This window comes from Salmo salar, chromosome ssa18, assembly GCF_905237065.1.
Source record: "Salmo salar chromosome ssa18, Ssal_v3.1, whole genome shotgun sequence".
NCBI classification, from domain to species: Eukaryota; Metazoa; Chordata; class Actinopteri; order Salmoniformes; family Salmonidae; genus Salmo; species Salmo salar.
In genome coordinates this window covers 28,497,276-28,510,239 of record NC_059459.1, presented here as the reverse complement: position 1 = coordinate 28,510,239, position 12,964 = coordinate 28,497,276, and the positions used below count along the sequence as shown (strand labels likewise).

At 41.4% G+C, this 12,964-nt stretch overlaps 1 protein-coding gene across 1 annotated transcript; it reads left to right on the top strand.

The window, feature by feature from the left end:
• The first annotated feature begins 935 nt into the window (after positions 1–935).
• On the top strand, positions 936–12,684 carry qrfpra (pyroglutamylated RFamide peptide receptor a). The gene is made up of 6 exons (XM_014155144.2): positions 936–1,439; positions 6,119–6,277; positions 8,507–8,568; positions 8,695–8,930; positions 9,306–9,403; positions 12,293–12,684. The coding sequence occupies exons 1-6, from the start codon at positions 1,100–1,102 to the stop codon at positions 12,682–12,684; spliced, it is 1,287 nt and encodes a 428-aa protein (XP_014010619.1). The 5' UTR covers positions 936–1,099.
• Positions 12,685–12,964: the final 280 nt, after the last annotated feature.

Genomic DNA, 12,964 nt, shown 5'->3' with positions numbered 1-12,964 from the left:
AGAGGAAGGCATTGATGCTATGGACTAGCCCGCCCGTTCCCCAGACCTGAATCCAATTGAGCACATCTGGGACATCATGTCTCGCTCCATCCACCAACGCCACGTTGCACCACAGACTGTCCAGGAGTTGGCGGATGCTTTAGTCCAGCTCTGGGAGGAGATCCCTCAGGAGACCATCCGCCACCTCATCAGGAGCATGCCCAGGCGTTTGTAGGGAGGTCATACAGGCACGTGAAGGCCACACACACTACTGAGCCTCATTTTGACTTGTTTTAAGGACATTACATCAAAGTTGGATCAGCCTGTAGTGTGGTTTTCCACTTTAATTTTGAGTGTGACTCCAAATCCAGACCTCCATGGGTTGATAAATTGGATTTCCATTGATTATTTTTGTGTGATTTTGTTGTCAGCGCATTCAACTATGTAAAGAAAAAAGTATTTAATAAGATTATTTCTTTCATTCAGGTCTAGGATGTTGTTTAAGTGTTCCCTTTATTTTTTTGAGCAGTATATATATATATATATATGTGTGTGTGTGTGTGTGTGTGTGTGTGTGTGTGTGTGTGTGTGTGTGTGTGTGTGTGATCTTAAAACCACTTGGTGGGTTGAGGACAATTTGACCTGAAATTGACTCATAATTACAATAGTTTGCTTTATCTGAACTTGGTCAGAGAAGGAGCAAATCTGGATAGAACACCATCCTTGAACCATAGACAGGCTCTCCTTTCTATCCCATAACCATCATCTTCATCAATATTTCAATGCAGTTATGGGATACATGGGGGGTTAAATGTTCTCATATCAACGTCCTATATATAGTCTAATGATTATTGAGTGATGACGCATGCCAGCGCGCGATGCAGCGGTTGAGTAGTAGCCTGGGAGAGCTAGCATGGCACAACTGGAGCCTCCACGCGGAGAGAGGAATAGGCTACTCACGCATTTACGCACACGTCTCGGCTGGTGCACAGGACACAGCAGGGGTTTTATCACGACTTATCGCTTCAATAAGTCTCTAATAAGGACCCCGCTCTGCCTAAATAAAGGTGAAATAAATTAGCCAGACAGCAAAATAAATAATAGTAATCCGTCACTTACTATGGGGGATACGAAAATAACTCCAGAGGCCCTGCAAGAGCTACTTTACCGTTACAATTTAACGCGTCAGGAGTTTATTGAAATCTACAAAATCCAACCGCTGGTTTATACGCCTGAGCTTCCACCTGGAGCCAAGACAGCGTTCGTGATTGTGTACGCGGTTATTTTCTTGCTGGCACTACTTGGAAATAGTTTGGTTGTTTACATCGTGGTGAGAAAGCGGGGAATCCAAACTGCCACGAACATCTTCATTTGTTCTCTAGCAGTGAGCGACCTCCTGATTTCATTCTTCTGCATCCCCTTCACTTTACTGCAGAACATCTCATCCGAGTGGCTGGGAGGTGAGAGGGTATTATCTATCTGTGTTTTATGAAGTGATTCACTTATAAATTGAGCCTATTTGGTAAAAAGTAGCCTAACATGAATTCTGGATGGCCTATTATAATAATGGGAGAGCCACGACTTTCAAAACCTCAGCTATTGAGTCATCTACAATTTGGTGCATCACCTTATAAATTAATTCAAAATCGAAGATTTAATATAACTTAATTGACTTTTTTCTCAGGGTAATATAACCTATTTCGTTTACTACAGACAACCCAATAATAACTGAGGCTTTACAGTTTGCTGGTATAAGTTCTGACTTTATAACAAATAGTGTGAGAAAGCAGAGGTAAAGTGGAGGCTACTAAACATTCACACTAAAAAGCAATGGCTCTATGGGGTTTCAAGGCTGTGGCTCCATGGGCTTTCAAAGCTGTGGCTCCATGGGGTTTCAAAGCTGTGGCTCTATGGTGTTTCAAAGCTGTGGCTCTATGGTGTTTCAAAGCTGTGGCTCTATGGGGTTTCAAGGCTGTGGCTCTATGGGGTTTCAAGGCAGTGGCTCTATGGGGTTTCAAAGCTGTGGCTCCATGGGGTTTCAAAGCTGTGGCTCTATGGGGTTTCAAAGCTGTGGCTCTATGGGATTTCAAAGCTGTGACTCTATGGGGTTTCAAAGCTGTGACTCTATGGGGTTTCAAGGCTGTGGCTCTATGGGGTTTCAAGGCTGTGGCTCTATGGGGTTTCAAGGCTGTGGCTCTATGGGGTTTCAAAGCTGTGGCTCTTTGGGGTTTCAAAGCTGTGGCTCTATGGGGTTTCAAAGCTGTGGTTCTATGGGGTTTCAAAGCTGTGGCTCTATGGGGTTTCAAGGCTGTGGCTCTATGGGGTTTCAAGGCTGTGGCTCTATGGGGTTTCAAAGCTGTGGCTCTATGGGGTTTCAAAGCTGTGACTCTATGGGGTTTCAAAGCTGTGGCTCCATGGGGTTTCATGTCTTCATATTGATTGGTCTACTTAATTTCATTACATAAAACTTTGAATCATGTTTAGTTACAACATGGTGACAATTAAATGAGGACCACTGATTAGAAATGATGAATACAACCAGAATGGGATGTTTCATCATTAGACTACAACACCACAAGTATGTCCCAAATAGCCCCCTATTCCCTAGGTAGTGCACTACTTTTTTTTTACCAGAGCCCATAGGGCCCTGGTCAAAAGTAGTGCACTATATAGGCAGCATGATACCATTTGGGACAGACACACCATATTTTCGTAAAGAATCACGCAATTTGTTGAATAAGTCCATGTTTGCAAAAGTAGAGATTCTCATGATTTAAGAATAATTTCCCCTGTCTCTGTAAGGTCCCGCAGTTGGATAGTGAATGTCAAACAAGGATTCAACCTCAGAGCTTTAAAAGTATGGAATACATTTTTAGGCAGGCATAGATCCTAGCCACTGAATATCCCTTTGAGTATGGTAATCGGTGGGTGGTGTGTCATATTTTTATTTTACCTTTTTTTAACTAGGCAAGTCAATTAAGAACAAATTCTTATTTACAATGATGTCCTAGGAAGAGTAGGTTAACTGCCTTGTTCAAGGGCAGAACGACAGATTTTACCTTGTCAGCTCAGGGGTTTGATCTATCGATCTTTTGGTTACTGGCTCTAACCACTAGGCTACCTGCCGCCCCAGACCCCATATCACCTGGATACTGTAAAGATCTGGCCATCCTTCCTAACTGAGCTGCAGAATAAAATGGAAACTGCTCAGGGATATTTCTCTGAGGCTTGTCATGGAAAATTGCAAGATTATGTTATAATGCTTGTATTGGATTATAATGGTTGTTTTATTCGACAGAATAGAGTGTTCTGTTAACTATTGTGTGTGTGTTTTACTGAGGATGGTCCTCTATGAGATAGCACTGACAGAGGAGATTTACGATGTCTTTGGGTAATAAAGCCTAAAGAGCATTCCCGATAACATGAGCTAAAGGTTCTGTTCTATACCGTACCAGGGAGAGACGGTTCCAGTTTGGAGGAGGAGGACCAGACACTGGTCTATACAATGAAAACTGTTGACACAGCAGTTGCTGTCTGCTATGTTTTTATAGATATCTTTCATACAAATCTTAACCTTGTGACCATTCTATGTATCTGTTGTTCGTCATGTAGGTTGAGAGGGATGTATCTTGGCTATAAAAGATCTTTGTACTTTTGTGTTGTCACTTTCAATGGTTCATTAGAGATAGCGCATCATTGAAAGTCAAGTGCTTTTGCAAAGCTCTTATTATTAAAGATGTAGTTTAAGTATAACTCTGACTGGTGTGTGAAGTTTGTAACTCTCCTCATTTGGTAATGCAGAAATTAGCCACCACAGGCTGAAGATGATTTTAAAATAGTCAAGAGAATTCATTGGCTGAGGTCATTGCATTCACTCCACATTACTGGCCTGTATGACAAAGTGAAAAGAAGGAAGTCTGTGTTTAAAAAAAAATCCCTTTCCAAATTACCATCCTGTTTGCAAAGCCCTTAAAAGTAATAATGCAAGATAGCATCTTAAAGAAATTAACTTTTTGGCCTAAATTAAAAACATCAGGTTTTGGTAAAATCCAACACAACACATCACCGAGTGAAACCCTCTCTAAAGCTAATTTCCTGCCGTTCTAAACATTTTGCCATGTTCGTATGATATCTGAGTGAGAGAGACTAAAAAAATCAATTGGGGCCCCCTAGAGGTCAGGGCCCCAGGGCACCTGCCTTGCCTGCCCGGTCAGTAATTCGGCTGTGATTACTACAAGGTTTAGATAGCTGGCTAGACTAACTTAACCAGCAATCTATAAAATGTTAGATGACATGGTCTAACTGAGTGACTGTCAGTGACTGATATAACAAGAGGAAAACTGCTCAAATTTCAAAATTGCACGTTGTGTATTCTACTATCCTAACTAACAGTAAGCTGAGACCCCGACTCGCTGGTGTGCATGGCTAAAGAGCTCTATTTTCATGTCATCTGACCAGAAAGTCAAATCAAATTTGATTCGATTTTTATTTGAAATAAAGATCTTTGGCCACGCATACCATTACTTGTCAAACAAAATCTCTTTATCTGAGCAATTGTATTAGTATAAGATCATTTAATTTACCTTTTTTTTTGCTTTCAATATAGCTCAGTATTTATATTATTTATTTTATATAGTCTTTTTTGCTCAGCTTTATCAAGGGTGCCAATTTTGGACCTGTAACTGACATTTTCCCAATACCTCTTCCATTGTCCTGCCAACAAACAAATTCTGGTAAAAGCATTCAAACATAATTTCTATGATTTGCCTTAATTGTCTGGCAAAAAGAACACATTTATAGGAAAATCATTCAAGTATCATTATCCTGCGAACAGACACATCACTGATAGTATACCTCTAAGTCGATCCTCTGTCAATCAAATAAACACATTCTAGTAAAAGCATTCAAGCATCAATATCAGCCTTCTGTTATCAATCAAAAGGGCACATTTTTGGGAAAATCATTCAATTATTATGTCCTCATTATATCATACATAATCCTTCCATTGTTAAGCAAACAGATACATACAGTGTAAGTATGTTAAAACACAACACAACACATTTTTGTAAGCCTTCCATTGATTAGCAACAAGACACATTCCTAGGAAAAGCATTCAGGTATTTCACCTTCATAAGCACTAACACGTTTGACTAAACCATTACACAAGATACAGATTTGTATAAGACTGGCGGTAAAGAAGAACAATATTTGCTGTCACATCTCTGGTCATGCATATAAGAATGGAATTGTGCACCAAATCAAGTAGAAAATTGGCCATTACATGATTGAGCCTTTCTCTATTGAGTGCTAATAGAATTAGCACTCAACAGAATTAGCACTGAGCAGGGTGGTTTGATAATAGACTGGCACCAGGTTGTCCACTAGCACCAGGGTTTTCACTGGCACCAGGTTGTCCACTAGCACCAGGTTGTCCACTAGCACCAGGTTGTCCACTAGCACCAGGGTTTTCACTGGCACCAGGTTGTCCACTAGCACCAGGGTTTCCACTAGCACCAGGTTGTCCACTAGCACCAGGTTGTCCACTAGCACCAGGGTTTTCACTGGCACCAGGGTTTTCACTTGCACCAGGTTGTCCACTAGCACCAGGTTGTCCACTAGCACCAGGGTTTTCACTGGCATCAGGTTGTCCACTAGCACCAGGTTGTCCACTAGCACCAGGGTTTTCACTGGCATCAGGTTGTCCACTAGCACCAGGTTGTCCACTAGCACCAGGGTTTTCACTGGCACCAGGTTGTCCACTAGCACCAGGTTGTCCACTAGCACCAGGTTGTCCACTAGCACCAGGTTGTCCACTAGCACCAGGGTTTTCACTGGCATCAGGTTGTCCACTAGCACCAGGTTGTCCACTAGCACCAGGTTGTCCACTAGCACCAGGGTTTTCACTGGCATCAGGTTGTCCACTAGCACCAGGTTGTCCACTAGCACCAGGTTGTCCACTAGCACCAGGGTTTTCACTGGCATCAGGTTGTCCACTAGCACCAGGTTGTCCACTAGCACCCTTTTGGACACAGACAAGGACTCCTGTGGATCCCATGCATTGGGCCTGGTCAAAGGTAGTGCACTATATAGGAATTAGGGTGCCATTTCAGACACAGGCTTTGTCCCTCTCCTCTTATAGGTGTTCTAGTGTGCAAGACCATACCCTTTGTCCAGACGACAGCAGTGGTGACAGGTATACTCACCATGGCGTGCATCGCTCTGGAGAGGTACCAAGGCATCGTCCATCCACTCAGCATGAAGAGACAGTACACACCACAGAGAGCCTACAGGATGCTGGGTAAAGTAAAGATATGGACCCGTATTAACAAATTGTCTTAGAGTAGACAGTAAGTAGACAGTCATTTTTGCTATTATCTTTACCTCCTCATGCCATTTGCACACACTGTATATAGACTTTCTTTTTTTCTATTGTGTTATTGACCGTACGCTTGTTTATTCCATGTAACTCTGTTGTTGTTTCTGTTGCACTGCTTTGCTTTATCTTGGCCAGGTCGCAGTTGTAAATGAGAACTTGTTCTCAACTAGCTTACCTGGTTAAAAAAAGGTGAAAAAAATGTATAATAATTGGGGAGAGAGGAACAAAGTCACCTTTGACCCTCCTCAGGGTTCGAAGTAGAGGTGTTTTATTCTTCTGAGATACAAAGATTTAAGTCAAATCAGGTTTGGCCTTCCTCAGAGCCTTATTTACAAAGTGTATCGGAATAGGAATACTGATCTAGGACCAATTTGTCCTTTCAGATATTAATGAGTAAGATTACATGAATACAGGGAGCAGCGGCAATTGGTCACAAAAAATAGTTAACTTGTGATTGGTCAACAACAAAAAAATATATTTTTTTTTGTACAAAATATATACAGTACCAGTCAAAGGTTGGACACACCTACTCCTTCAAGGGTTTTTCTTTATTTTTACTAGTTTCTACATTGTAGAATAATAGGGAAGACATCAACACTATGAAATTACACATATGGAATCATGTAGGAACCAAACAATGTGTGAAACAAATCAAAATATATTTTATATTTGAGATTCTTCAAAGTAGCCACCCTTTGCCTTGATGACAGCTTTAGACACTCTTGGCATTCTCTCAACCAGCTTCATGAGGTAGTCACCTGGAATGCATTTCAATTAAATAGTATTATTTCATTCATTAAATAGAACCTGTAAAACACCAGTCTCAATGTCAACAGTGAAGAGGCGTCTCCGGGATGCTGGCATTCTAGGCAGAGTTGCAAAGAAAAAGTCATATCTCAGACTGGCCAATAAAAATAAAAAATTAAGATGGGCAAAATAACACAGACACTGGACAGAGGAACTCTGCCTAGAAGGCCAGCGTCCCGTAGTCGCCTCTTCACTGTTGACATTGAGACTGGTGTTTTGCGGGTACTATTTAATGAAGCTGCCAGTTGAGGACTTGTGAGGCGTCTGTTTCTCAAACTAGACTCTCTAATGTACTTGTCCTCTTGCTCAGTTGTGCACCGGGGCCTCCCATTCCTCTTTCTATTCTGGTTAGATCCAGTTTGCGCTGTTCTGTGAAGGGATTAGTACACAGCGTTGTACGAGATCTTCAGTTTCTTGGCAATTTCTCGCATGGAATAGCCTTCATTTCTCAGAACAAGAATAGACTGACGAGTTTCAGAAGAAAGGTCTTTGTTTCTGGCCATTTTGAGCCTGTAATCGAACCCACAAATGCTGATGCTCCAGATACTCAACTTGTCTAAAGAAGGCCAGTTTTATTGCTTCTTTAATTAGAACAAGTTTTCAGCTGTGCTAACAATTGCAAAAGGGTTTTCTAATGATCAATTAGCCTTTTAAAATGATAAACTTGGATTAGCTAACACAACGTGTCATTGGAACACAGGAGTGATTGTTGCTGATAATGGGCCTCTGTACGCCTATGTAGATATTCCATAAAAAATCAGCCGTTTCCAGCTACAATAGTCATTTACAACATTAACAATGTCTACACTGTATTTCTGATACATTTTGTTATTTTAATGGACAAAAAATGCGCTTTTCTTTCAAAGACATGGGCATTTCTAAGTCACCCCAAACTTTTGAACGGGAGTGTATATATATATACAGTGGGGAGAACAAGTATTTGATACACTGCCGATTTTGCAGGTTTTCCTACTTACAAAGCATGTAGAGGTCTGTAATTCATGTGATCAAATACTTATGTCATGCAATAAAATGCAAATGAATTACATAAAAATCATACAATGTGACTTTCTGGATTTTTGTTTTAGATTCCGTCTCTCACAGTTGAAGTGTACCTATGATAACAATTACAGACCTCTACATGCTTTGTAAGTAGGAAACACTGCTGTTTTTTTTTTGCAGGTTATCAAATACTTGTTCTCCCCACTGTATATATATTAAAAAAAAAAATTAAACCATTTTTTACTGAGGTCCGGACCTCTGTCCTCATATGTAGTTATGGCACTGGTACAACCATGTCTTCATTTTGCTCTGTGCGATTCTCTCTTTGTTCTCTTTGACTAGGAGTTGTTTGGCTTGCATCCATGATTGTTGGATCTCCCATGTTGTTGGTGCAACAGTTAGAGGTGGGTAAGATACTACACTCTGCGTAGTACTCCTGCCAATTGCTTTTAAGCTATTTCCCTGTCCAGTTGTTAGATCTGTGATTACTGTGTGTGTGTTTGTGTATTCACGCGTGTCTCTCTCTCCAGGTGAAGTATGACTTCCTATACGACCTACACCATGTGTGCTGCCAGGAGCGTTGGCGCTCGGCCTCACACAGACAGCTGTATGCCACCTTCATCCTGGTAGTTCTGTTCCTCCTGCCCCTGGCGGCCATGTTGATCCTCTACACACGGATAGGGATCGAACTGTGGATCCGCAAGAGGGTGGGCGACTCCTCTGTACTTAACACCATGAACCAGGGAGAGGTGGGAAAGATCTCCAGGTCTGTATAGAGATACTGTATGTATGATACCTCATAAAATGACTCCATAAAAAACGTGTGTCCAACAACAAGCATGGTAGTTACATTATATAGGTACAGAGTGATTGCAGCAGACATGAGGCGGTACATGGTTGCTCATGGTCTTTTGATAAGGTAGCCCCACTGCCTGCGACTTCAACATCAGTGTCAAGAAAGAATATCCTGTTAGTCTGGTGGTCAAGATGTTAGTTACTCCCGTGGAAGTTCCTGTCCGTGACATAATTATGATCATTTCACTGAATACTGAGTATAAGAATATTATCATATGATCCAAAAAGTTTCCTCATGTTAACCCGACAGATTAATATGTGTTTCTTATTCTTTGTTGGTGATTAGAAGGAAGAGGAGAGCCATCAAGATGATGATTACCATTGTGGTGCTATTCACTGTGTGCTGGGCCCCATTCCACACCGTCCACATGCTCTCTGACTACAGTAAGTCTGTCTGAGAAGCCAATAGCCATAAGACAGTTCTCTTCTTTACATCCTTCAGTTGATCTGAAAGTTGATTTCAATTATGGATTCATATGATTAGAAGTGAGACCTGGAGATGGAGGTCCCAGGGAGAATGGAGAGGCTGCTTTGCATCCTATTGTTAGTTTATTGCTGTTATGAAGGGAAAAAACATCATGGGGAGACTGGAAATAAGTTATTAAGACAAATGTTGGAGGGGGGGGGGATCTATTAAGCTAACATGCAATGGTTTTAAGATGTTCATACCCATGGATCATGGAATTGTTTTAAAGATGGTCATACCATGGATCATTTAGCTATTTGATTTAGAAATGTAGGTCCCCTGTAGGAATATCAAAAAAATATATACAGTACCAGTCAAAAGTTTGGACACACCGACTGATTCAAGGGTTTTTCTTTATTTTTACTATTTTCTACATTGTAGAATAATAGTGAAGACATCAAAACTATGAAATAACACATGAATTCATGTAGTAACCAAAAAAAGTGTAAAACAAAACAAATCAAAGATTCTTCAAAGTAGCCACCCTTTGCCTTGACAGCTTTGCACACTCTTGGCATTCTCTCAACCAGCTTCATGAGGAATGCTTTTCCAACAGTCTTGAAGGAGTTCCCACATATGCTGAGCACTTGTTGGCTGCTTTTCCTTCACTCTGCGGTCCAACTTATCCCAAACCATCTCAATTGGGTTGAGGTCGGGTGATTGTGGAGGCCAGGTCATCTGATGCAGCACTCCATTACTCTCCTTATTGGTCAAATAGCCCTTACACAGCCTGGAGGTGGGTTTGGGGTCAGTGTCCTGTTGAAAAACAAATGATAGTCCCACTAAGCCCAAACCAGATGGGATGGCGTATCGCTGCAGAATGCTGTGGTAGCCATGCTAGTTAAGTGCACCTTGAATTCTAAGAACATCACAGACAGTGTCACCAGAAAAGCACCCCCACACCACCACACCTCCTCCATGCTTCACAGTGGGAACCACACAGCCAGAGATCGTCTGTTCACTTACTCTGCGTTTCACAAAGACACAGCAGTTGGAACCAAAAATCTCAAATTTGGACTAATCAGACCAAAGGACAGGTTTCCACCGATCTAATGTCCATTGCTCATGTTTCTTGGCCCAAGCTAGTCTCTTCTTATTATTGGTGTCCTTTAGTAGTGGTTTCTTTGCAGCAATTCGACCATGATGACCATCAACAGTTGATGTTGAGATGTGTCTGTTACTTGAACTCTGAAGAATTTATTTGGGCTGCAATCTGAGGTGCAGTTAATGAACTTATTCTCTGTAGCAGAGGTAACTGGGTCTTCCTTTTCTGTGGCGGTCCTCATGAGAGCCAGTTTCATCATAGCGCTTGATGGTTTTTGCGACTGCTCTTGAAGAAAAGTTCCTGAAATTTTCCGGGATGACTGTCATGTCTTAAAGTAATGATGGAGTGTTTGTCTTTGCTTATTTGAGCTGTTCTTGCCATAATATGGACTTAGTCTTTTACCAAATAGAGCTTTCTTCTGTATTCCACCCGTACCTTGTCACAAAACAACTGATTGGCTCAAAAGCATTAAGAAGGAATGAAATTCCACTAATTAACTTTTAACAAGGCACACCTGTTAATTGAAATGCATTCCAGGTGACTGCCTCATGAAGCTGGTTGAGAGAATGCCAAGAGTGTACAAAGCTGTCATCAAGGCAAAGGGTGGTTACTTTGAAGAATCTGAAATATAAAATCTATTTTGATTTGTTTAACACAAATTTTTGGTTACTACATGATTCAATGTGTTATTTAATAGTTTTGATGACTTCACTATGCCCTAAGGGTCGAAACATTGTTAATAAATATCACCTGGTAGCATGAGCAGCAGTCTCTGGCATTTTCCTTTCTGTTTTCCGTGAGTTTGCCTACAACTCCAGCACCTGCGGAAAGTACCTGGATGTGCGTATGTTCTTCAGCTTTTGTTCAGTATTATTCTACAATGTAGAAAATAGTAAAAATAAAAACTCTTGAATGAGTAGGTGTGTCCAAACTTTTGACTGGTACTGTATATGTTTGATGAATTATTGAATTTGGCTTTTACTACTATAGCCCATAGAAATCCACTGAATAACGCATTCATAAATGGCAAAACAGACAAAATATAAATAATAAGGAACAAGGTTTTGAAGTGTCTGTCCTATATCTAGGAGATATAAGAAAAGCTCAGGAAATATATTTTTTGGTACACATATTTAACCCCCTTTTTTTGTTGGCACAAAACTGCTTCTATACTTCCATTCTTTTTTTTTTTTTTACCGTTAACTCGTTACCTTCAGATGAGTCCCGTGACACTTGTGGGAGTCATAGAGCAAAGCCGAGTCTCGTCTTTCCATAGAGTGGTCATATTAGTTTGTAGCCCAAACAGTTCGGATGATACAGACATAAGTTGGCACATTGGCGGTACCACTTCAGACGAGTCCCGTGGGGCTTGTGGGGGTCATAGCGCAAAATGGAGAACACCATCGTGTTCATGAGTCTCATCTTTCCAGAGTGTTGTCAAACTGTTCAGACGCTATAGATGTTTTTGTGAGAAGACCAATTTTCGGGATATCTCCTGGTCTGACAAACAGCGCTGTAGCTCTGCCACATGCGGAAGGCTGACATGGTATTCATGAGTTTATCTGACTCTGGGGAAGTAGATAAAGAACCTCAGTGCCAAAATTCTGAAGTATCCCTTTAAACAGATGGATATTGATGGGTATTTTTGTATTATGTTAATTAGATTGACACACGGGTGCGTCAATCGATTATTAAGGATTAAGTACCACATTATCTAACAATCCCACCTAATTAAATTCCACATTATCATTCCCATCCTCAGATTACCTGGACGAGCAGTTCAACGACATCACGGTGAACATGATCATGGCCATCGCCCAGGCCATCGGTTTCTCCAACTCCTTCAACAACCCTATCGTCTACGCCTTCATGAATGAGAACTTCCAGAAGAAATGTGTGTCCACCTTCTCCCAGTGCTGCCGACGGCCAAACCAGAGGGTTGGAGCTCTAGACGTCACCAGTAGATCCAAACTACATGTCCGTTTTACCCGACCGAGGGACAGACAAGAGGCGGCCATCTTGGAAGACATGTCCATCGTACAGGCCACCAGAACACAGATTGTTGGGATTGAGAATGGTGCCTCACAGCTAAATACAGCGTCATCCTATGCGGAGGAGAAGATCTTGTTTGTGACCTGTGAGCCACAGACATGAGTGGAAGTCAGATGTAGATATGCCTAGATTAGATTTGGGACTTCTGTTCCCTAATGTGGTCCTGCTTGGCTCAGTTGGTAGAGCTTGCACCGCCAGGGTTGTGGGTTCGATTCCTGGGGCCACCCATACGTAGAATGTATGTATGCATGACTGTAAGTCACTTTAGATGGAAGCATCTGCTAAATGGCATCTATCAACAGTGAGGTTACAATTGAATCAACACCTACCTTTTAAAGGACACCTAAAATCAGTGTTTAGGTTTCTTTTCTGGATTAGATTT